Raw genomic sequence first — 26,088 nt, forward strand, 5'->3', positions numbered from 1 at the left:
AATCTCTTTATTGTTTTTCTAGTCTCTTTTCCATATATTTCTGCTCTAATACTTATTAGCTTCTGAATTAAGAATATCTTTATTTTCTCTATTTTTGTTGTTTTGACATCTGAGGCCTTGCTAACACTGGAGGAACTGGCCATCCCAGGATTTGCCAATTCCTAGAGAAGTAAACTTGCCTATGAAAGGGCCTTTCAAATGCAAACCAACCAATTTAGACCCACACTCCAACCACCTCCTCTATTACACTTAGTGCCACTATTCCCCTGCCCTAATCATCCCAACGACAGGTATGGACAACTAGGAACAGCACCTATAGCCCAGAGACTACTGAAATTATTCAAACCAGGCAATCCTAAATCTGTTTACCTGGGCTTACTCATCCTTCGCAAAGAAATCACAATAAAGGCTCATGCCCACATTCCCCATTCCCGCACCCCCATCTCACTTCCTGACCAACATCAGTACTTCTTCCATGTGCCCTCATCCTATGAAATGGAGTGTCCCTCTCCTCTTGGGATTTCTGAGTATAATAAACTATCTTTTCTATAGCCTCACCATACCTGAATAACAGTAAAACCTGTATTTTAAAGCAATTCCTTCCTTCTGCTTGCTTTAGGTTTACTTTTCTTTTTCTAGTTTTTTAGGGTAGAAGATTATTGATTTAATGTATTTCAACTTTTCCTTATAGCAGTGCTTTAGCTGTGTCCCATAAGTTTTGATATGTTCTGTTTTCTTTTTCATTTGTCTCAAAGTATTTTCTAACTTCCTTTGTGATTTTGTCTTTGACCCCTTGGTTATTTAGGAATGTGTTATTTAACTTTCCACAAATTTGTGAATTTCCAAAATCTCCTTCTGTTAATGATTTCTAATTACAGTACATACTTATTCTTGACATCAAGTATAGATCAAAATATTAGAATCCTAGACTTGGAAGAAATCTCTATAAGAGATCTCTACAATCATTCCTATTTCTATCCCAGATGACGTTAGCAATAATTTTTCAATAGACTTTGGAAGAAGAGCTAAAGAAATCAAGTGAAAAAGTTGAGAATTACAAGCATGATCAGTTATACTTTGTATTTATATAGCATTTTACAGATTACAGAAAGTGCTTTTATATCTACAACTGCATGTAAATAAATGAATTTTTAAAAAGATCTTGAATATTACTTGTAACACAAAACAGAGACAACTAGTAGGTTGGCAAAAACAAAATACCTGATAGGTGTTGTCAAAACTGTCATACATGAATCTGGTGATCAGTGATGTCTTTCCAACTGAAAGGGAAAAAAAAAGATTCACTTAGTTAACACATTACACTGGATTCTCAAGCGATTTTTCTACCGAGAACTGCAATTCAATTCAATAGGAAATACCTGCAATGATTCAAATAACAATTTAAAAACATATACTTCTGAGTTTGTTGAAATGCCTTTCTCTAGTAACAGATAATCTCTCAAGTTGAGAGCACAGGTGAAGAGTATTTATTTAGTTACGAGTAAAGAGAAATGAAGAGAAAAGATGGAGGAAAACAATTATGTTGACACCTCTAATTTACAAAAGGCAAGATATTTACTCGGCCCCTAACAAAAAGAACCAGGATTAGACCAGGAAGAAATTATAGTTAATTTCCTGGACAGTAACCTGGGAAAACTGAGGTTCAGGTCCACTTCATTCAGTGAATCAAAGCTTAAACTCTGGAGTATAAAGACTAAAGATCAAGAGTCCTAGGAAGGATACGAGGGCTCCAAGAACTAGACTGCTTAAGAGTGAGAATGAGGTGGGGGGTAGGGTATGGCTTAGTGGTAAAATGTGTACTGAGCTTGCACAAGGTCCTGGGCTCAATCCCGGGTACTGCCATTAAATAAACAAACAAACCTAACTACCTCCCCCCTGAAAACAAACAAACAAACAAACAGAAAAGAATTTTAAAAAAAGAATTAGAAAGCAAATTTCCATACTTCTTTGGCAGGGCAGTCTCAAAGACTCATACTACTACTCTGTACTGATATTTTTAGGTTAATTGGTATTTCTAGTGAGAAAGGCACTTGGTCAAAAATAGTGGAATACTGGCAATTTCCTTACCAATGGGCACACTATTCAAGGGCAAGAATCATAACCAATCTTCTTATTTCTCCAGCAGCTTGGCATAGACTTAATAAATTCTAAATTAATGTAAGAATTGTATCAATTATATCAATTAGAAAAAAAACTGGACGAATGAACATCTCAAATGCTCCTCAAAATGTAAATACTTTGGGGAGAAAAAAACAATACCTAGTCATTCATATTTTAGTAAGAATTTAAGTAACTTGATTTCAGCTCAATTTTTAGAGACCTGATCCTGGCCTCTATATTATGTCCTCCATCCATACGCCGTATGAAAACCTGAATGAAGAACTGGGCCAAAGAGGAAAGAAGCCCATACAATCACAAATGTCTTATTTCAAAAATTCTAAAAAAGTGGGTTGGAGAGAAGAGCTAAAGCTAGTTTCTCTAGACCCTGGTCAAAAGCAAACTGATGTTTAGGAAGCCTCTTTTCAGAGCAATGAGTAGACCCATACACTTGTTCATTAGTAAATAGTACATATAGTTTTTATTCTGTTTCCAAAAATGCCCTTTCTTTTTAATATAAAAGAGCAAAATGTATGTTATAAAGCAGGTGACACAGAAAAGACCAAGAACAAAGAGAAAATTACATATACCCTACCACCCATATATTACTAATATTAAAACTTTAGTGTTTTTCCAAAGTATAATTTACATTTAAGAATACATATGTACTTAAAGGGAAAACCCTAGAACCATTCATAGTAAAGTCAGGAAGAATACACGTAAATTAATCAGAATCTATAAAAAGTAAATCTAAAAATCTGATGAGATAAAAGGCAAAACAGTGGTGAGGAAAATAGCAGTGGAAAATAGCAAAGGAACATACATATAATGAAGCAATAAAAAGCTTGTTTGTTAAAATAGTTTTTATTTAAATGATTAAAATTTCATTATTAAGCATTTTAAATACAATTCTTCAATACGGGGTCCTTGTATAATTATTGTTCTTGTTTACCCCAAAACCTTCTATAAAATGGCATGTAAACTTATAATAATTTACTTAATGTTTGTTTTCCCTGGTAGATTATAAGCTCCGTATTTGTCTTATTTACTCCACATCATCAGAGCTTAACACATTCTTGGCACATCACACTAGGCAAACAACATCTTTGTTAAATTGATACTCAACACTTTTCCAGAAAGTAAAAAATACATACCTAGGAGTATTCAAAATAAATCTTATTTTTAACTAAACAAGCAATTTCATTATAAATACTTCTACTACAAAACACATAAAATTAATATATACTTTACATTTTAAAAGATGCCCAATGAGAATGACTTTTGTTAAATGCAAGGACTACACATTAAGTCTCTAGCTAGACTACCAAAATAAAGCAAATATTGCAATAAAGCTAGTCACAAGAACAAAAGTCTATGGCTTGTAAAGCCAAGGATGGGATTACCCCATGTAAAATAATGCATAAATATTTAACTACAAGCTTCCCCAACTATCTAAAAGCAGAGTGTTCCTATAAAACCTTTCACAAGTCAAAATGGCCTAAGGCAAAGTGGCAATTACCTTAGGAAACATCTTGCTAATCAGACTTACAAAATAAAATTAAGATAAAGCACAGATACCACAGACATAGTTCAAAGCTATAGCGACTTGATATTGAGTGCAGTTCCCAGAGAGGAGCTTGGCAGTGCCACTCTGGCTGCTTGGTGTGTGTGTTGCCTCAATAATAGCTTGCTGCATAACAAACACCCAAAAATCCTAAACACAGCAGCTCCATCCCCTGTGCTCCCCTGACACTTGTACATACAGCCTTAACTATAATCCTTTTCCTTAGGTTGAATGGGTCCTTCTATGGAAAGATGAATAAATGAATGAGCTCTGACTGTAATTACTTTTTGTCATTTAAAATGGGAGAAGCATTTTGGGTATCTTATTTCAAATTCCAGCATTAGTGAAGCTAACAGAAAATGCTCCATGGGTTGGCGTATAGGGACAATCTTTCCTACAGGACCACTTGGTAGTATTTATCAAAAATAGTAATGTGCATGCACTTCAGTCCAGCAAGCAGTTTGATCTAAACAGGAACCTAAAGAAAATAATCAGACATGTGCACAAAGATCTAGGTATCAGATTGTTTACTGTGCCATTATCTGTAAGAGTAAACAGCCTACTTTTCAATAGGGCCATGGTTATATAAATTATGATGCCTACATAAGGTCCACAATATTCTGTATCTATTCAAATTTTTGCTACAGAAATCTTAGTGCCATTGGAAATGGGTGAAAATATTTTAATGTAAAAGTCAAGCTGTAAAAAAGAGAAAACGTGTATAATTTTATTACCCCAATTTTGCTAAAGCAAATATATATTCACCATCCACAATCAAGAAAAATTAAATCAACAATAATCAAAAATTATAGTAAAAATCTAAACATCGAAAGAGAAAAAACTAAAGGAGAAGCTCTCTTAGAGTAAAATTAAGTGGGAGCAAGACAATTATAAAATATTGGAGGAAAAGGTAGCTAAATCTATACTAATTTCTCCTCAACTGTTGAATATGCACTATACTTAAACTAAAATTGGTACAGTTACTCAATTAAGACTCTGAAATGCAGAGACCCAAGAAGAAACAAAAAATTCTGTCCCTACCTACATCAGATTAGCACATATATACCCATTTACATATTTTATATTAAAATAAAATGTTTAAAGTGTGCATCATTTTTCAATATCCCATTTTATATGACTTTCAGTTAATCAATTACCAACACTAATGTCTACTGAAGTCCTTTATAAAGAAGCAGTAGTTTTAAATATAAAATACTATACGTTCACCCAAAAGATAACTCTCTAAATAGCATATTTTGAATTAGCTGACTGCAATGAAATATTCAAATATCCCATTCTGATGCATATATTTTTAAGTAATCTCTAAAAAACAATGGTATTCACAATGCTGCCTTAATGTCACCTCCCGAAACAGATATTCTAGGCCAATTCCAACATTTACAACATTTCTGAAATCAGACCATCTGCAAAATGCTATTTATACTCTCTTGTAATTCAATAAAGACTCGGCATTGACAACATTCTTAGTGAGATTCCTCGTCCATTTTACCATAACAATCACTGGCAAACAATTTACGTATGAAATCTAATCCCAATGATAGCTCTATATCTCCTAAACATTTGTAGCCAAATGTAAGAAAAAGATTCTGCTCACTTCTATTTCTTCATTTTAATCAGCATATACTAAATGCCAGAGATGACATGAATGCTGGGGATAAAAAAGCAATTAAAACATAGTCTCCGTTCAGGTTAAGTAGAAGAGAAAGAAAAAATTATTGTAGTGTGATAAAAAGTACAGTAGAAGTATGCACAGGATGTTGTGAGTGGGAGCAGTCTTTTATAATGAGGCTGGATGGTCAGGCAAAACTTCCCAGAGAAAACTGACTTTAGAGCTGAGGTCAGCTAGAAGACAGAGAGAGAAGATAGCATCTCAGGCCTTACTTAACAAGCATCATAAGCTACTCTATATTAGAAAGCCTACTTGTGAAGCTTTATTTAATCTTTCAGTTGTATCTGGAATATTTAAAAGAGACAAATTTAAATATGTAACTCCATTTATATATAGGAGTATTTTAATTCTTCAAAAACAAATCAGAAAAGAACATTTGCAATAAGCCATATACAGAATGTAACTCTTAAATCACAGGCTGATGAGATTTTACTTCTAATTCTAAACCTATCCCAACCTCAAGTCTACTAAGTGAATAAGGAGTATCTGGGGAAGCAGTTTCTGGGTTGGAATCCCAGTTCTGCCTTTACAAAACAAAACAAAACAAAACAAAACAAAACAAAAACAAAACTGAGATATAATTCACATACAATATTCATCCTTCTAAAGTAGAAACTTCAGAAGTTTTTAGTGTATTCACAAAGTTGTGCAACCATCAGCACTAATTTCAGAACATTTTCATTACTCCAAAAAAAGAAATTTCATACCCATTAGCAGTTCACTCCCCAAAACCCCAGTCCCAGCAACCATTAATCTACTTTCTAAATCTACAAATTTGCCTATTCTCCAGCCCACTTTTTACCAACTATGTGAGTTGTACAGTTCAATATTTCTGTGCTCCAGTTTCATCTATAAAATAAGTGTAATAATAATTCCTATATCACAGAGTAGTTGTTAAAGAGGCTAGTATGCTTGGACATGCTCAGTGATCATAAACAATTATTAGAAAGCATTTTAGAAGACAGTTCTCTTTGTAATAATCTAAGATTTCAATGGAAGAATGAAGATAATCTACAATCTAGCTATCCCCTAACTGAAATAAATGCTGGACCATAAAGCAAGTCTCAACAAATTTCAAAGATATGAAGTCATACAGAATATGTTTTCTGCCCTCAGTGAAAATGAGTAAGAAATTTATAACCAAAGACACCTAGAAAGTCCCAGAATATTTGGAATTAAAGTAATATACTTCAAACCCATGGATTCTTGGAGAAATCACAATGGAAATTTTAAAATAACCTGACCAAAATGATAATGAAAATACTGTAACATATGGTATGCACTATTCGTAATAGCCAAAAAGCAGAAACAAGTCAAATGTCTATCAACACATAGATGAATAAACAAAATGTGATATGCCCATACAATGGAATAGTATTCAGCCACAAAAAGGAATGAAAAACTCACATATGCCACAACAAACATGAATCTTGAAGACACTATGCTAAATAAAAGAAACCAGTCACAAAAGGCCACATATAATTCCATTTATGTGAATTGTCTAGAACAAGCAAATATATAGAGACAGAAAATAGGTTAGTGGCTGCTTAAGGACTGGGGGGTTAGGTGAATTGGGTGATGATGCCCAATGGATGCAATGATTGTTTTGAAGGTGATGAAAATTACCTAAAATTGACAGTAGTGTGGCGATTGTACAACTCTGTGAATACAGTAAAAACTACTAAATTGTACACTTTAAATGGGTGAATTATATGGTATGTGATTTTTATCTCTAAGTTGTTATTAAAACTGTATGGTGGTTGCTGTTGTATAATGTGAATATATTTAATGCCACTGAAATTAGAAATAGTTAAAAAGGTAAATTTTGTTATATATATTTTACCACATTAAAAAACATCTCTCACTAGTAAAAAAAAATGAAGATTTTTTAAAAATTTAATATTGGAACACCAAAGATAAGTAAAAGGAAAGCTGAAGGGGGGGAGCTGATTATTAAAGATTATAGTAACTAATTTTTGAGCTTCCAGAAGACCAAGGTATACTAATTTAGGAGATAATTTCTCTAAATGGTAATTCCTCACATAATATACTCTTCAAGAATACTTAGGATTCAAAGAATATAAGACTGATGTTTGCATAAAAAGAGAAGTCTCAATTATTCTACACCATATATAAATGAAAATTTGTGAACTACTTCATAAGTCTTGGTCATTTATACTGGCCAGATAATACTGAAACAGACAACTAAATATTTTTATTTTCTAACTTTTCTCCACAAAAATAAGCCACTATAAAAGATGAATAGGCTATGATAAAAGCAGTAGCTTAAATCAGATGTTATAATTTTAGTCACAGATCTAAGCATAAAAACAAAACAAACAACAACACTATCTGTAGTCACTATTCCATCATGGTAACAAAGACAACTAAGGTACCCAGGGACCACAGCAAAAAAAGCTCAGCTGCAAGTAAAACTCACTGCAATATCATAGCCAAGACATCTTCCCTAGGTGATGTAATTCTATAGCAAAACAGAAAATCAATTTAACAAAGCTAACACTACTCCAATGTAGCTAGCCTAGGCAACAACACTTAAGTTAAATAAAGCTAATAGCCTTTCTCTAAAGACATAAACTGAATAAAGATTTTGTTTTTCCTAAAGTTACAAAAAAGAGAGAGACTTACAACTACACTTGTACAACCACATTCAAAAACGGGGAGAATGAGTTTTGTTGTACAGAATATTTGTTGAAATAAGTAATTTCATATCTATGGCTCAAAAGTTGTTTTTAATAAAGATGCTTTATTTCTTTAAAACAATATTTATGTGAAGGGCATTAGATCTATGATATGAGTTTCCAGGATGATGAAATGGAGAAATCTAAGTGAAACCAAAAAATATTTCACTACAAAAGGGATGAAGACAGAAAAGATAATCACACAAAGGTAAAGTCCCATTGGCTTTACCTTTGGTTAGAGTAGCCACTTTTACCAAAGATGAATAAAAAGTAAATAATTTAATGCTTGGATGGCTACTATTTCTCACTTCAGTTCAAAACTATCAAGTGCTAGGGAACAAGGAGGTTGGAGGATGAGAATGAAAAACAAATATGAGTAAAGCCCTGACCACAAAGGAGTTTACAATCCACTGAAAGAGGCAAACATGCACACATAAAATAAATTAAAGAGAAGAAACCACTGTGCAAAGAAAGTGTCCATCCTCTATACTGCCAAAGATACCTTTCATCAATTTGTAAAACATTCCAAGGCTCCTCCGTATCCATAAGATAAAGATCCCTCCTTAGCAGGCATTCAAACTTGAGCTCAGCTTCTAGTTTCGTCTCCTAACTTTGCAAAACATAAATGTCATCTGACAATGATGGAAGGCTATTAGTTATTCTTCAAATATAACATGCTCCTTGGAGCATCTGAGATTTTGCTCATGTAACCTAATTTTGTGGAACTTTTCTTTTCTGGTTACATTATGAACTTACGAATTCAATATCAGATATGGTTCTGCCTGAAGGAAAGAAAAATTAAATTACCTTTCAAAATTACTTCCAGCCTAAGATTGTATTTCTACAAGTATTTTAGAAGGCGGCAGGGATTTGTTTTATTCCTACAACAAAGTCAACATCCATCTATGAATGTATCTTAAGGATAAAAGGATAAGTTAGAAATAATCTGTACCCTCAAATAACAGTCTAGTGGTAAGTTCAAAATAAGTACTAGCATAAGACTCAATTTACCAGCATTAACTTTACTCAAAAATTTTTTAAGTCTAAGCATAGAAATTTAAGGTAAGGAAAAGCATGATCCACTTTTTCTTATGGGGAAAAATAAGGAAAAATGGCAATGTAAGAAATACTTTATCTCAAATTATCTTGTTCATGTATTTATTTACTAGTTTACCTCTCCCAACTTACAAATGGTAAGCTGTGGAACAGGAACCTCATTTATCTTGTTCATGGCTATACTCAGTTTTGATCCCTGCCTGGCACTGAATGAATTAATCAATGAAAGAAACCACTATGTGGATAGCATTCACTAAGGTAGTCTAGAGTCTGCATTCTTGGAAAAATGAAAGTCAGTATAGCTCATAGAGACATACCTATAATAAAATTCGGTAAACTGAGGTTTTAAAACCAGAAGGCCAAATTTACTAATTAATGGTAAGAAGCAACTTTCTTAAGGATGAAAATATTTAAGTTAATATGACTAGTAAATTCTCTCACTCAAGATGGACACTTATAATTTGTATGCTTTTCTATATATTATATACATCAGTAAAAAGTTTTCCTTGTCAAAAAAATACCTAATCATTATCTGAAATAACATCATATTATGGGGTTTTACACACACATACACACTTAAAATATACACAGAAAGTCAAGTCAGAGGAAGAGTGGTTAAGTAGAGCCCAAGGTCCCTGCACTGTCCAGAAGGGTAAAAGAATCAATTAACTGTAGACTTTTATAAGTCATGGCTACATGCCACAACTTCTAGGGTAATCGCTAAATAAAAGGAAAAAAATGTGTAACTTCCCAATAAAGAATATGGAATGATTTTCTAAAAGACTACAAATTCAAATAAAAAAAGAAGAGAAAAAGAAACACTCAGGACAAAAAGAAAGCACATGAAGAAGATGGTAGATTCATTTTAAATCTAAATATATAATTGCACTAAATGTAAATGTACTAATGTTCCAATTTTAAAAACAATTATCAGACTGAACAAACACAAAACCTAATGAGTTGACTACTAAGACACATCTAAAACCTAAGAATACAAAAACGTTGGAAGTAAAAAGATAGAAAAAACACATACTATGAAAACATTAGCCAAAAGAAAGATGGTATGCCTATACCAACATCAAAGTAAATTTTAGGGCAAAAAGCATTACTAGAAACCAAGTGGAACACTTTGTGACGATAAAAGATTCAAGTCATCAAGAACATGTAACAATTCTAAATTTGTACACATCTAATTATCAAGTCTCAAAAACACATAAGATAAAAATGGAAGAACTACAAAAATAAATATACAGAGCCACAATCACCAAGGAAGACTTGAACATATCTCTTTCAGTAACAGAATAGATGAAAATTCAGTAAGGACACAGAATATTTGAACCACTTGAAGAAAACTGACCTACTGATCATAGATAGAATTCTGCACCTAACAAACTCACATTCTTTCCAGGCAAACAGGGAATATTCATTAAAACTGACAAAACAAGATAGTAAGTCTCAAGAAAATTAAAAACACTGAAAATATATTCTCTGACCACAGTACAATTAAAATAGAAATCAAAAACATACAGGAAACTAGAAAATCCCCGAGTGTTTGGAAATAATATACTTCTAAATAACCAATGGGTCAAAGGAGAAATCACAATAGAAATTAGAAAGCATTTTGTACTGAATAACAAAAATACTGCATATCGAATCTCCAAAATACCACTAAAGTAGTACTTAAACGGAAATGTACACAATTACACAGACACACGCTCTTATGTGCAACAAATATTAGCAGGGGAAAAAAAAAGTAAAAATGAGCTATATATCTCTCTCAAGAAGTTGGAAAAGACTAGCCAAATAAATCAAACTGTAAGAAAGGAAATAAAGAGCGGAAATTAATAGATAGAAAACATACAACTAAGAGTCAACAACACTGGGTTCAAGCGAAGGCTAGAGTACAAACACTATTAAAAACAAGGAAACTAAATTCACAAACTCTATGCTATCTTCAAACCCTGTCTCCATTCAGCACTAAGAAAGCTGGCAATGACATCCTCTCTAGCAGAACACTAGGTAACTCTTCTTCAGGAAATCTTTCTGGCAAAAAGACAAAAGAGCTAACATCAGAGACTTCCCCCAGTCAGACCGTCCTATAGCGAAGCTCAATAAACCACATAAGAGCTTAAAATCAAATTTTTAGTGTTCAATTCTTAAACAGAAGCAGATATCCAAGTATTACTAGTTCTTTGAGGACCACATCAAATAAGAAATAGAGAAACTAAAATAAACAGAAGTGAAAAGCAATTTACAAAAAAAACAAAGTATTCAGAAGAAAGCCATATATCTCATTAATATCCTCAAAATGACAAGAGAATATAGGGAATCAAAAAGATACTACACACAGGAACAATCAGAAAACAAAGAGTTCTTTAAAATGAAAATGATAGCAGAAATAAAACATCACAGGATAAAAGAAAGTTGAGAAAATCTTATGAGAATTAAAACAGAAACAAGGAAATGAAAAAGGGGCAAAACAAGATAAAATTAGAGGATCAATCCAGGAAGTCTAATATGAATTTCAGAGAGAAATGAAAATGAGTATCATACTAGTTAAGTCAAGAAATTTTCCTGAAACTAAACAACATAACTTTCCCGTTTGAAAGGATTTATACCTATTACTCAGCATATAAAATGAAAATAAACACATCATTATGAAAGATCAAAGACCAGGAGTCATAATGGCAACATTAAACTCTACAAGGTAATATACTAATGCCTTCAAATTTCTGAAGGAAGAATATATTCAACCTAGAATTCTAAACCCTACCAAACTTCCAGTGTAAGGATTGTACAAATACATTTTCAGACATACAAGGTATCAAAAAACTTTCTACCACATTCTCTTTACTAGGAAACTACCTACTGGTGGATATGTCAAACATAATGACGGAGTAAATAACAAAGAAGAAAAAATGTAATCTGAGAAACAAAGGATCCATCCAACACAGGAGAGAAGGAAATCCTCAAAATAAGGGCAAAGAAGATCCCAGGTTGACAGCTATACACCAATCATGGTAGGTAACTAGTATAAATTAGAATAGGTCACACGGTTCTGGGGGAGACGTCCCAAACCTGATGCATTCAAATATACTGAGAGGTGATCTACACTGTTGGTACAGAGTTTGGGGATAAATTAACAATAAGCATATAAATTAAACAAAAGGAAAAAGTAAGTCAAATAGTGACACAAAGGAAAACAAAAAAATATGCAACAGAGTACAAGTAATCAGTATTTGACCCAGCTCAGCTGTGAATACCATTTATCAAATAACAGTAACATAAAGATTAAATATTGATCTAAGCAAAATGTATGATATATACATTTTGATATATAAATATATATATTTAGAGGAGATATACACACACACACACACACACACACACACACACACATATATTTAGAGGATGGGGGAAAACAACACTGCCAGGCTAGTACTGCAACATCAGAAATGAAAATAATTTAGAAAGGTTAAATAAACTGTCCAAGATCACACTATAAACACTGAGGTCAAGATTAGAACTAAAATCTGATCGTCTCTAGAACTGTGTTTATCACCTATATATTGCCTCCCCAAGAAAAAAAAACGCTTAACTCTACAGTATAGGAACAGATTTGAGAATTTCCAAATAAGGAAGTTTGATATTTAAAATTACAAAATATGTTCTCCTGGAGATTTCTAAGAATAGAATGAAGTAACTTAAGAGTGGTCCAGTTTAACTGTCAAAGACAAGAACAGCCTAAGGAGACCTAACAACTAAATCAAATGTAGTATCCTCAAACAGAAAAAATAAATTAGAAAAAAACTAAAGAAATCTAAATAAAATATACATTTTGGTCAATAATGTATGAATACTGGAACACTGTGAAAAATGTACATGCTAGATGTTACAGAAGAAACAGTATAGAGTATATAGGAATTCTGTATTATCTTTGCAACTTTTCTGTAAATCTGAAACTATTCTAAATAAAAAAAATTATTTAAAAACAAAAAATAGAATGGGAAAGTGCTCTAAGTACTAATGTGAAAATATCTCTAGGATATATTGTTAAATGAAGAAAAGCAAGGTGCAGAATGAAGTCTGATATGTGTAAGAGAGAGTAAAGAATTATGTTCATATCTGCTTGTGTCCGCATAAAGAAATCCCAGATTGTACAAAAGAAAATAATATATATATATAATAACTAATGGAGGAGGGGATAGGGAATGAGGTCACAGGAACATGGGTGGTAAGTTGTCTAAGAGTATGTCTCTTAATATAATTTTGATTTGTGAAATGTGATTGTATTAACTGTTAAAAATAAAAGTTAGGAGAAAAAGTAGTTCAGTTAAAAGCCCTAAGAGAAATATATTAAATGACTTCTCAAAGTCTTCTCCAACTATGAAATGCTCTAATTTAAGAATTTTAACTAATAGATATTTAAACTATTAGTCACATTTATACTGTGCCGTCCCTGAAACTCCATGCTCCGCTGTCAGTTCTCTGTACCTTTTAACTCTACTTTTCAAAGCAGCTGCATTCATCACATTATATTGTATTAGGTACTATATATTTCTTTCCTGATGAAATACATATTTCTTAACAGGAGGCCCTACCAAACCATTTGACAGAGTAGTGGGTTTTGGTAAACATCTGTTAATATATTTACTGAGAACTCCCCATGTGCCAGGCACTCTTCTAAATGCTTTACATTTATTAATTTAATCTTCACAATAAGTCTATATGATAGATCCTATTATCTTTATCTTACAGATAAGGAAGTTAAAGCATAAAGATGTCAATAATTTGCCGAAGGTCAGTGATCAGTGCTAAAATATGAAACCAAGATTTTGTCCTCTTAATCGCTAGCCCTACTGATTAGGTTTCAAAACAAAATACTGAAATCATTCCCTTTGTCCAAAATGCAGTATAAAGTTAGAAGATACACACAGCTTGATATAGAACCCAGCAGTTCTCAAAATATGGTCCACTGACCCTCTGCTAGGCTACCACCTTTCTGAGGGTCAAAAACATTTTCATAATATCAAGATGTTATTTGGCTTTTTGCACTTTCATTCTCTCATGCGTGTACAGTGGAGTTTCCCAGAGCCTATGTGATGTGTGATATTAAAACAAATTGAACGCAGAAGCAGCTATGAGAACCAGATGTCTTCTAATACATCGGACATTTCAGAGATTTGCAAATACATAAACGATACTACTCACTAGAGTTTTGTTTGGAAAATAATTCTCTTTCATTGAAATGATTACATTAATATGTAATGGATTTACCGCTATTATTTTTAAATGAAATATTTAAATTTTTCTCAGTTAATTTTTGATACAGTAAATAATAATACAAACCACACAAACAGCTCTTCAGAGGTCTCAATAATTTGTAAAGCCACAACAGGATCCTGAGAAGAAAAAGTTTAAGATCACTGATCTAGCCAATCTAACTGTTCAGTATTCCTGGTTTCTGACATTAGGACACTTTTCCACTAGATAGCATGTTATAATTCAAAATAACTGATTTTAAAATGTAACATAAAGTGAAAAAAAATAGCAATATTAGACCAGGTATGTGCTTCTCTTTGAGATTACATTTCCTGATTTGTAACTCATAACATAGGTTTGTAGTACTATCTTCTACTGTAAACCATGAATGACATTCCTAAAAGTGCCTCTGCATTTCAAGACAATAGCCAGAGGTAGTAACAGAAGAGACTCCTCAAAGAAACTTCAGATTCAAGCTGTGTATTTCAACATTCCTTTATTAAGCCATGTATACGATTGAAATATAAAGAAATCATAAGTGTTTACAGGAAGAGCACCAAGACTGACATCATTAATTCAATATGAGGCTTCATATACTGGAACAATTCTTCTTCATTATAGACCACAGAACCTTAAATTTTGAAAAGCTAAATAAAACAGTCTACATAACTTCAAATCTGTTCCATGAACACATCTTCAATAATCATGTGACATACTTTAGGTGCTATACTAATAGCAAATAATTTAACAATAACTTTAACAGAACAAAACTAATTTTGTTCAACTCAAAAAAAAAAAAGTAGGATTCTGGTCAGTCATAGTCTACTTTTTAGTGACATGGTAAAGCTATAAATTATTGTGTTTCCTGCCCCCTGAGCATCTGGAGTATCCCTGTATACAATCAAAAAAATGTAAGTATAAAATGTTATTGTTAAACTAGTAATTGCATAAGGAAAAAATGTTGACTTTTCTATAACGAAGATGACTAATAGCTTTAGTTACTATTAGATTCAACCATCATTCATTCATCAACTTTTCTGACTAGCAACTAAAAGCCTGGCACTACTGTAGGCACTGGGGAAAAAATGAACAAAAAAACCCCAGTATTTAATCTTCAAGGGACTTGCATTCTGCTGTGGGAAACAGACAAAAACAAACACAAATATTAAGATATAAATGTGGTAAATGCTATTAAGGAGACAGACAACACTTTGCCACAGATTAGTCTTTGAAAGCTGAATTGTGGGATTCTAAAACCTAAAACTAAAAAATTCATTAAGAGTTACATCAAGATGACATGGATTCTACAGACCTTTCCTAATGCATAAGAAAACTACAGACATTGCCCGTGAAAACAGAGATCAATCTTTCATTGTCAAAGCTACTGGATGGCATCACTTAGCAATATAGTAACTTCAAAAGATAATTAACCTCATAATTCCAGAGTTAAAAAGCATGTAAACACAATACTAAAAGAAAAAAAAAAAATCTAACAGGCACCTAAGGAGACATGACAACCAAATGTAATGTGGTATATGAACTGAACGGTGAAACAAAAGATAAAAACTAAGGAAATCTGAATAAACTATTTAGTTAACAATGTATCAATATCAGTTTATCAACTGTAACAAATGTATGCGCTAATGTAAGATGGTAATAATAGGGGAAACTGGGTGGGGCTATATGGGAACACTGCATGATCTTATTTTTTCTGTAAATCTAAGACTGTTCTAAAAAATCAAACCTTAAAAACAAAAAAAACAAACCCACTAAAATGGCTTCAGGAATTACGGTCGGAGTGGAGAAGTTAGTAAAGACTTACAGGAATTAATGAGAAGTCATAAAACTCTGCAATGTGAATTAGAACATAAATACTCAAGAAATTCAAAGGAAACCTGCAGATATTTATCATCTTTATTCATACTAAAATCTTCCTAGGACAGAGATTAACGGCTTTTTCATGCAAACTAAACAGCTCTGCATCACAACATAAGGCAGGCAGTAACATCCCTAGAGTGCACAATAAGCACTTTAGATCCAACTTATCAATGATGACCTATAGGCTACATTTTATATATGGTAGTCTCCTGAAATTGTCATAAAATACCTGGACAAGAATCAACCTCATAGGTCTTACTAAATCACTTTGTTAAAGAAACAAGTTTATACTTACTTCTGGAAAAACAGGCAAAGAGGAGACTTGCTAAAAGGGCAGGGAGGAAAATTATGTATCAAAGGAGAAAAGTGATTCCTCAGGTCTAACTGGAAGCAATTTTGCAACTATTATTAACCTACTTTTAATGCCATACAAGTTAGTATAAATAGTTCAAGGTAGAAACGAAGGCTCTGGATTTTTATCGGTTATCTTCTTTCCAATCAAAAGAAATAAATGTCTTATAAGCTAACCTAGCAGATAACTCGATGTCTGATATCTTTGAGGAACTAATACCTCAATGTCTCAATTTTAAAGACAGTCAGGAAAAGCGTGAGGAAAAACAACAGAGGATGATAATCTCTAAATTGTATAGTGTGAAGTTTGCTTAAAACAGCATAAAATTGTAATTACCACAAGAAGTATTTAGAGACAGCCTTCATAAAATTAGAATCTTATACCGAACATAAAATACAGCGACAGCAGAAGCCTGACCAGGTAAATGAGATAAAAATTTCACTCATCAGATACTACGGAATATTAACCATAAAAGAATCACTTAGCCAAAATGGTATAACACATTTAAATCTAATTTAGATAACTAGATGATGAATCTATGCCTTCTGTATTCTATTACTTCCTAACTCCAAAGGAAATCCTACAAAACAAATATGTTCATTATTCTAAAGCCTTCTCTCACAGAAATCCTAAATACATAATTTAAAGAATACTCAAGAAGTGGAATAATTAACATTTCCCCAGTAATTCCTGTTTGCACCACCGTGAGGAGAATCAGACACTGCTTCGTGTTAAAAGGAGAAAAAGGAGATGTGAGATGTGAAAAATTCCAAGTAAATCGATCATGACATAGCATCTGGCTGAGATCGGAAAACCATCAACACTGCTAAAAGAATTGTCAGGGATGAAAGTCAAGACAAGAAAATGAGGTTTTCCAACAAGCCACAGCCTAAACCCAAGGGGCAAAAATCGCCACTCCCTCAACCCACATCCACTCCATCCTCAAGTCGCCTGTGAAAATATATCCTCTGTAACCCAGACCAATTCCCTACCCAGGTGAAAACAAGCCAAGAATGTTCTAGGACCCTCCACTTCCCACCTTCCATAAGATCCGCACTTGTCCGGGCCAAGCCTCTGGGGAAAACAACGCCCAGATCCCACCCTCCTCCCGCAGGGTTGAATAGGGCCGGTCTCCCCGAGTAGGGCTTCCCGGGTGGGCCTCACGGAGCTGACGAACTGGAAGAAGAGCAAGGAACAAGGGTGGGGCTCAAAGAAGGGCGCTGGGGTTGGGGAGACGACGGAGACCGGGGAAGAAAGGAATGGACAGGAGGCTGGGGCTTTGCTGGGCGGGGTGAGGACTGTTGAGGGCAGGTCGACGGGAGAGGGCCGGGCTGTGGGGAAAAGAGCCGACGAAGTCGGGGACGGAAGGGTCAAAATCAGACAGACGGACCGTGAGGGACCGGTGGCTAAGAAGAGTCGGCGAACACCGGCAAAGGCTTGGGGGTGGAACGGAGCTCGAAGGCGAGGCCCGTAGGGAGCCTCCGCGGACGGAAGGGCCGCACTGGGGGCGGTGCAGCGAAGCCGCGGCCAGTTGCCAGGAGTGGGGGAGCCGCGAACTCACCGCTCTGCTCCCCCAGGAACACCAGCTTGAATTTCCTCAGCGGATTCCCGAAGTCTCCGCCCGCGGACATGATGGAGCAGGAGGACGCCTCAGCCCAGAGACCGACGCTGCTCCAACCGGTCGATGGAGAGGCTAAAGGAAGGGCGGGCGCCGAGCTCTCTCGGCCCCTGTAGGGCCCGGTGGCGGGGCAAGGCCAGAGGGCAGGGCTCCTCTACACAGACAGGCAGCCGTCGTCACCGCCGCCTCCCGTCTGAGTCGCCTAGCACCGAGCGAGGCCCGGGGCTAGAAACGGAAGGAAGGCGCTGTCGGAAGCAGCTAGGGCTGTGCTCTGGGTTCTCAAGGCTAGAGCTGTTGCCTCCTCAGCACCCAGCACGGAGACTCGGATGAGAGTAGCGTAGCCAGAGCCGCAGAAGCGTCTGGGACCTCTCACAAGCAGCGCCCCAGCTCCACAGCTGCCGCCGCTGCTGCCGCCGCAGCCCAACCTGCTGAGTGCGCGAGCCTCTGGCGCGGCGCGGGCGAGCCCGGGCGCGAGCCTGCCGCCCCGGCAGCCCTGGCGTGCGTGCGTGCGTGCGCGTGCGCGCCACAGCCAGTACCTTCCTAGTTTAGCCTGCTCTGCCGGCTCCGCCCGCAGCGGAAACCACTGCAGGTTAGGTTTCCTCTCGCGTCTGGAGAAACAAGGAAGAGGTGGGGCGCAGCCTGGGGCAACTGAGAGGTGGAATAAGGAGCACTTATGTCACTTACACTGTGAGCCAATCGGAAGAGGTCAAGGGCGGGCAGGGAAAGGAGTGATGCGGTGGCGCGAGAGCGCGCGCATGGCCTTCGGGCAGTGGAAAGCGACTCAACGTGGCGGCCATACGGAGTGTGGCGTATAGCAGCCTAAGGGGAGGCGGGGAAGTGGGGCGGAGGCGGGGACTGAGTGGAGATGGAATTGACCCCAACAAATGCGGGGAAGTTGGAAAGCCCTAATGTGTACAGGAGGTTCCTATTTCCTGAGCCCTCAGCCCTGCTTCACGTTCCTCACATCCACCCCTAACCTATGTACCCACCTTCTCCATCTTGTTATAATCCCTCACACGATATCCTACTAGGTACATTCTCCGCTGTTGCTCCCAGGAGTTTCATAACTACCTGAAGCAGAGCCTCCACATTTTTGCAGATGAGGAAACTGAAGCGCATAGGAAGGAAATGACTTACAAAATCCACAGGACCATAAAATGGAACTCAGGTTTTGTCTTTTTCCCCCATTGAACCTCCTCAACCTCATTGTTGATGAGTGCACCCTCTTACTTGCGCTGACCTGACTTGGTCTTCTGTTACCAAACTTTGTTCCTCAGATGCTGACAGCTCCACCTTCTACTATGATAGAAAAGGATTTAGGCATCTTGTAAACCAAACCTCTCATTTTACAGATGAGGTGAAATATGGCTAACGTGGGAAAACGGGTTTGCAGAAAGGTCACACCACAAATTAGAGATAGAGCCTGCCCTTGAGCCCCAGTGTGAGGAAGAGGACATTTTAAAGATCACCCATTCCTCCTAGAGCAAGGCTTCTGAATGTCCTGTGGGTGGACCGCCTTTAAATTAGACATCTGCAGCATGTGTATTTTTCTCTGGAGAGAATCCATAGCTTTCATCAGATTTTCAACCCAGTTCATGATCCAAAAAATCAAAGTTAATGTCACACCAAGGAGCCCAAGAGGACATGACAACTAAGTGTAACGTGGGTATAAATAACATGGTAACTACACTAAGTTTTAAGCTGAAGTGGATCCTGGAACAGAAAAAGAACATTAGGCAAAAACCAAGGAAATCTGAATAAATATGGACTTTAGTTAATTACAGTGTGTCAATATTGGTTCATTAATTGTAACAAATGTAGCATACTAATGTAAGACAATAATAGAAGAAATTGGGGGTGGGGAGAGGTTATATGGGGACTTTCTGTACTATCTGCTCAATTTTTTTGTAAATCTAAAACTTTTTAAACAGCAAAGTCCTACTGTATAGCACAGGGAATTATATCCAATATCTTCTAGTAGCCTGTAATGAAAAATAATATGAAAAGAAGTGTATATATAACTGAATCACTATGCTGTAGACCAGAAATTGACACATTGTAAGCTGACCATACTTCAATAAAAAAATAAATAAAACGTTCAAAAAGTCTTTAATAAAAGATAAGTAAATAAAAGTTAAGAATTATCGAATTAGAGAATTTGGCATCCACACCTTACCATACTTCAGCCATACCTCACCATACTGTGGGACAGCATTCAAAAAAGTTATCCTAGCCCCTGAAAAGGGCATTTAAAAAACCAAGTCATTACATTTGTGTATAGTGTCTTACCATTCACAAAACACATTTATATACATTTTCTCATTATTTGGGGGTTATTATTTACTTAGCTATAGAAATAGTGGGATCAAACAAGTGTCTTCTCAAACCCAGGGATGAATTGCTGAATGAGCTAGTATGAATTAAGGGGAGGAAAAGAGGTTCTTATATTTTCATCTATTCTGCTCTATAAAGACAACAGCTTTATCCCCAAGTCACATTCTCTATCAAAATTTACTCACTTCTTGTTCCTCTCAGCTAAGCAGCAGCAAGATTTTAGAACATGCATCTAAAATGAAATGGTAAAAACCTGAGTCGTGACATGGTCATTTGATTTTTTTTAGTATTTGATTTTTAAAATAACTTGTCAGATAGAGAACAAACTTATGGTTACCAGGGGTAATGGGGATAGGAAGAGATAAACTGGGAATTTGAAATTTGCATCTCTTGGGGAGTGATGGAAATGTTAGCTATCTTGATTGTGGTGGTGGTTCCATTGGTGTATACGTTTATCAAAATTCATCAAATTGTACATCTGAAATATGTGTAGTTTACTGTATAGAAGTCATACCACAATAAAGGTGTTTTTAAAAAAAAGAAGGTAATTTGTCAGGTCTGGCAAGGCTCTCCCCACCAGTAACCCAGAACCCTGGCACACACAGAGCAGCTAATATGAGGAGACTAAAAAGAAAAGCTCTGCAAACAAGTGAGTGGCTGTTTTTCCTTTTTGATGGTTACCAGGTTTACATTATGTTCCCTGAAATAGCCTTTAAAGTAACATCCGAAAATTGGCACTATAATTACTTCGTACTTCCTCCAGAACTTTATGAATCAATCTTCCTTGCTGCTTTGCTCTCTATAATCACCTAGACAGGTGAGGGAAGCTATTCCTATCATTCTGAAGAGCAGGGTGATATAATCCACATCTTACTGCAGATGTTTTTTAGTGTTTTAACCGAACATTTTGCACTGACACATACAGGGCCTCATTCTCCTCTGAAGCTAAATTTGTATTTATAAAGTGCTCTGTGTAAGTCATATGTTTTATCTTGAGAGATCTTATAGTCTAAAATTTGCATGTTATGTTGCTATGAGGTTAATCAAATGGAGAAATTATTTGAGAAGGAGAGAGAACTTTTTCAAGGACACTTTCATCAACACTTTCACCTCCATGATTTCCTACGTACTATTTTCTTTACTTTGAACATTTGCACCTCCCTTCCTCTTCCCATTTCCTACTAATTCTTCAAGTATCTTTAAGAAGTTCTAAAAAGACTTTTCTTTCTGCTCCCATCCCCACCAACAGTGAAAGTACCCCTGCTTGTTCTCCCATTGTACCCTATTCTTCCCCATCACTTAACTGCTATTGTTAATTGTCAGTCTCCCCCACCTGATTGTGAGCTTCATGAGGTCAAAGCTCATGTCTTATAACCCCAACACTTGCAGAGTGCTTGCTACATGGTAAACATACAACACATATTTCCTGAATAAGTGAAACAAATGAGAGGGATTATTTATCATTTTCTTTAAAAGTTGAATGGGATTTGGGCATGTGGAGATGGAAGGGCAAGATAATTTTGGAGAAAGAGAACATCGAGTTAAAATCATGTAATGTATTGATACTTCTTTCCTTAACATCACTTATGAAAAAGATGCCTAGATCAGGTCTCATAAGTAAAAACTGGGGGAAATGAGAGAGGACAGCTTTGGCAGCCCCAAAGGGATAGTACCTAGAGCAGTTCTCTTTGGTCAGTTTAAGAGATTGTTAATGTGAAGCCCATGAATATGACCAGGAATCTAACATACAGAAATTGTAATATAGTTACAACTTGCTTCTGCCCCTAAAGACAAAAAATGTTCTTGAGGGAGGAGATTTTGTCTTATTCCCTGTGGCAGACACTATTTGTTGCCTATCCGACAACACACACATACGCTTCCACAATATATACTGGAAATGACTTTTGATACTTTTTAGCTTCCTTTCTGCTAAGTTATAGGTGCCCAATGTGACCTGAGCCACTGGGAAACAAAGGAAACGTTCCAGAGACTTCTGAGATAAATTTTCTTCCTTGATGGGAAGATACAGATGAGGAAAAACTGCCATTTTTCTGGCATTGGGTGTGGTTATATAAGGACATGATATCTAGAGCAAAGATATCTTATGAACATTAATATATAATCCTGAAGAAAAAAGCCAATCCATTGATGATAGCTAAGCAGAAGGCTAAAAGGCATCATTGAGCCACTGTACCTACCCTGGAACTGGCCTTCCTCTGGATTTCCTTTTAGCAAAATAAATGTCTTTATATTTAATAATGTCTGCATAATATGTCTGTCATTGTTACTTACAGCTGAAAGCATCTGACATTCTTATCTTTAGATCCCTTAAAACACCTCACACAATTCCTTGAACATTAGGTACTCAATACTATGTGTGTGTATATTATAGTTATAGTTACCAAACTGGAACTGCCTTTTTCTGTTTACTACTCCCTAAAAAGGATTTATTACTCTTGGAGAGGCAGGAAGTCAATAAAAGGAGAAAAACTGCCCAGGTAAAAGGACTGAAATCATATTGCTTGTATTTGAAACAAATAATAGCTCTGGCAGGAATTCAAATTCCCTCAAATGTGAAACCCTTCTAACCTATTCGGCAGATTATTAGAATCATTGCTACTAAAAATAATAATGGGTCAATATACAAAGCATAAAAATGACAAATGCCCAGTAATTCAAGGTGACCAATTAAATAAACACAATTAACACAAGGTATGTTTAAACAAGTCTCATTTTAAAAGGACTATAAGAAAAAAAAGAAGGAGGAGGCCTCATGTCAAAACTTGTTTTCCAAATACCTTGACTACAAAGTTGTGCCATGGTAGAATTATAAAGGTTATTCAGTCAAGACGGAGGAGAAGGCAGTAGAACTTCAATGGAGTGGTTCTTTTTGTGATTATGGCCAATTCATAAGCTAATTCAGAAGATATTTTTGCTACAGATTGATCTACAGAATCTATTTTTGATAATTCCATTTTTCCTGTTCATGTGAATCATGGTCCTTGTTATGAACAATGTGATTTCTCAGAGCCTTAGATGTAAGGTGTTACTTCTAGGCTTTGAAATTGCAGTAGGAGAAGAGGTTACTTTTTTAACGCTAGCCCAGAATGTGTAATACCTGATGCATTGCTGGTGCACTCCTCTTCCCACACTCTACTCCCTACAAATGATAAAGTCTCCTCTAAGATGTACAGGAGAATGAATCACTCCACCTGCTATTAAGAGATAATCCCTCTCAGAGTAGAAGAGAACAACTGCTTTTACTGCTGTTTATGTAAAGAACAGAGCATCTCAGGACACAAAAAGGAGACCAATACTGTTTGCACTAAAATGCCAACAGACTGTATAGCCAAATTGTAACTTGCCTAAGGTGCCAAGAGAAACCATCTTTTTGTGAACATTTCTTCAGATTTTTGAATTTTATATAAAAATCAAGAGATATTAAATCATTACAGTAGTTTGTAGCTGAAAATATCCAGTGAGATAATAAGCTGCAACATCATTTGGAAAAATTTAACAAACTTCCAGTTTTAGGATGGTAGATTAAAGACATTTCTGCCTCCTTCCTTTTCTGAAATTGTTCCAAAACAAGAATAAAAATAAAAACACAAACTCAGGTTTTGAGTTCTCTAACCCAGAGCCATAATATTTTAAGTTGTGAGACAAAGATAGAACAATTGTAACTGACTAAACACAGGACAGAAAGTGCTTACTGAAGGGGAAAGAAACAAGAAGCAAGTCAATTAGGCAGCTAAGCAGAACCCCAGAAAGGCTCAGAAATGTGAAGCACCAGGTACCACAGAAGGTAGTGAAAAGGAAAGGGGCCCAAAACAACAGAATTGTATCAAAGACTATAGAAACAGTAGTTGTAAACCCATCCCTCTCTGTGGAGGAATTGAACACAAGAGATTCTAGGGTCATAAACCAGGCCCAATAGAAGACTAGGGTGAGGTGCTGTCAGAAGATACGGGGATTGAAAACCAATGGTCTCTCTCTAGGCACCTTCTGAACCACTGGCAGCATCTTATATGCCTGAAAAAGAGTTGGAAAGATCCTTCTCTAGATAAGCTGAAACATCCCAGAGAAAGGTCCTATAAATTCTGAATCTAGAGGTGACTTCACTAAAAAAGCCAGTTCACCACCAAATCATCCTATAATAGACCCATCTAATCAGTAAATGCCACCCCCCCCCCTTAAGCTTCCTATTAGTTTGATGCTTCTCTTAATTTGGAACAAACTGTAAAGGTTTGCAATATATTTGATAAAAGCCTCCAATATGAAATAAAGAAAATAAAACAAACAAACAAAAAACAGCAAAAAAAAAAAAAAAAAAAAAGAAAAAGGAAGATCTGTGATAAAAGCTATTGCATTTGTGAGGGAAGAGAAAGATCCTATTTTTTAAAAAGCAAGTCTGAAATAAAAACAGGCTTCCTTGGAAATTAAAATTATGATAGCCAAAGTTTAAAAATTAAATAATTGGAAGATAATATTACAGAAATGTTCCAGAAAGCAAGCATAGAAAAAAACTAAGAGATAGACACTAGATAACTTGATGAGTATCTAGGATTAATCCAGGAAACTCAGCATACAAATAATAGAAATTTTATAGAGAGAAAACAAAGAAAACTTCAGTGCAGAGATAATTATAAAATAAATTATATAAAATAATTTCACACACTGGGAGACGTGAGTTTCCAGATTGAAAGGGTATGTCAGATGCCAAGGAAAAATAAAAGAAGTTCATTCCAGGTTACATCATCATGAAATTCCTTATCAAAGACAAAAGAAAAACTTTAAAGTTCCCAGAAATTAAACATGGGACATATTGAAATGATTAAAAACCAAAGTGGCACCAATGTTATGAAAAATAACATTGGAAGTTGGGAAGAAAAAAACTTCTAAGTGAAAAGATTTTCCACCTAGAATTCTGTTTTCAGGCAAACTGTCATTAACTGAGGAGTAGAGTGAAATATTTCCATATATGCAAGGTCTCAAAAATTCACCCTTTTCCAAAAAGCTATTGAAGGAGCCAAACAAGAAGTTAAACCAAAGGAAAGGAAGTTATAGATCTAGAAATAGAAATCTTATACAGGAAAGAAGTAAAAGGTATTCCCAGGAAAGGCAAAAAATTCACAGGGCAACAGTTGTACAGCAGGCCTAGAAAGTAACCAATCCAGATGGAGCAGAAGGATGAAGTTAAATTTGACCATATAGAAAATGGAGTTGAAGGAAAACTTACCAGCAAGTGTAGTAAAAACTAGACAAATTAAAAACTTTTAGAACTATTAGAGTTTTAAAAATTATGCATGTATATCACTTTTATCAAATGTAATTGTATTTTATAAATGGTGTTGGGAAAACTGGACAACCACATGCAAAAAAATGAAATTAGACCACTATCTCACACCATACACAAAAAACTCAAAATGGATTAAAGACTTGAATGTAAGACTTGAAGCCTTGAAATGTCTAGAAGAAGGCATTGGCAGTATGTTCTTTGACATCGGTTTGAGCAGT

The 26,088-nt window shown here is 35.6% G+C and overlaps 1 protein-coding gene across 2 annotated transcripts in view; it reads right to left on the reverse strand.

Moving 5' to 3' along the window:
- Window positions 1-18,800, reverse strand: part of RAB6A (RAB6A, member RAS oncogene family) — a 45,922-nt gene extending 27,122 nt beyond the window's left edge. For both annotated transcript variants that reach the window (XM_074372606.1, XM_074372607.1), the window contains exons 1-2: window positions 18,181-18,800; window positions 1,222-1,280 (exon numbers count right to left, since the gene is read on the reverse strand). In XM_074372606.1, coding sequence (XP_074228707.1) covers window positions 1,222-1,280; window positions 18,181-18,250 — 129 coding nt within the window. In that variant the 5' untranslated portion in view covers window positions 18,251-18,800. The remainder of the gene's footprint in view (window positions 1-1,221; window positions 1,281-18,180) is intronic.
- Between the last annotated feature and the right edge of the window lie 7,288 nt (window positions 18,801-26,088).

Source organism: Camelus bactrianus, chromosome 10 (genome assembly GCF_048773025.1).
Source record: "Camelus bactrianus isolate YW-2024 breed Bactrian camel chromosome 10, ASM4877302v1, whole genome shotgun sequence".
NCBI classification, from domain to species: Eukaryota; Metazoa; Chordata; class Mammalia; order Artiodactyla; family Camelidae; genus Camelus; species Camelus bactrianus.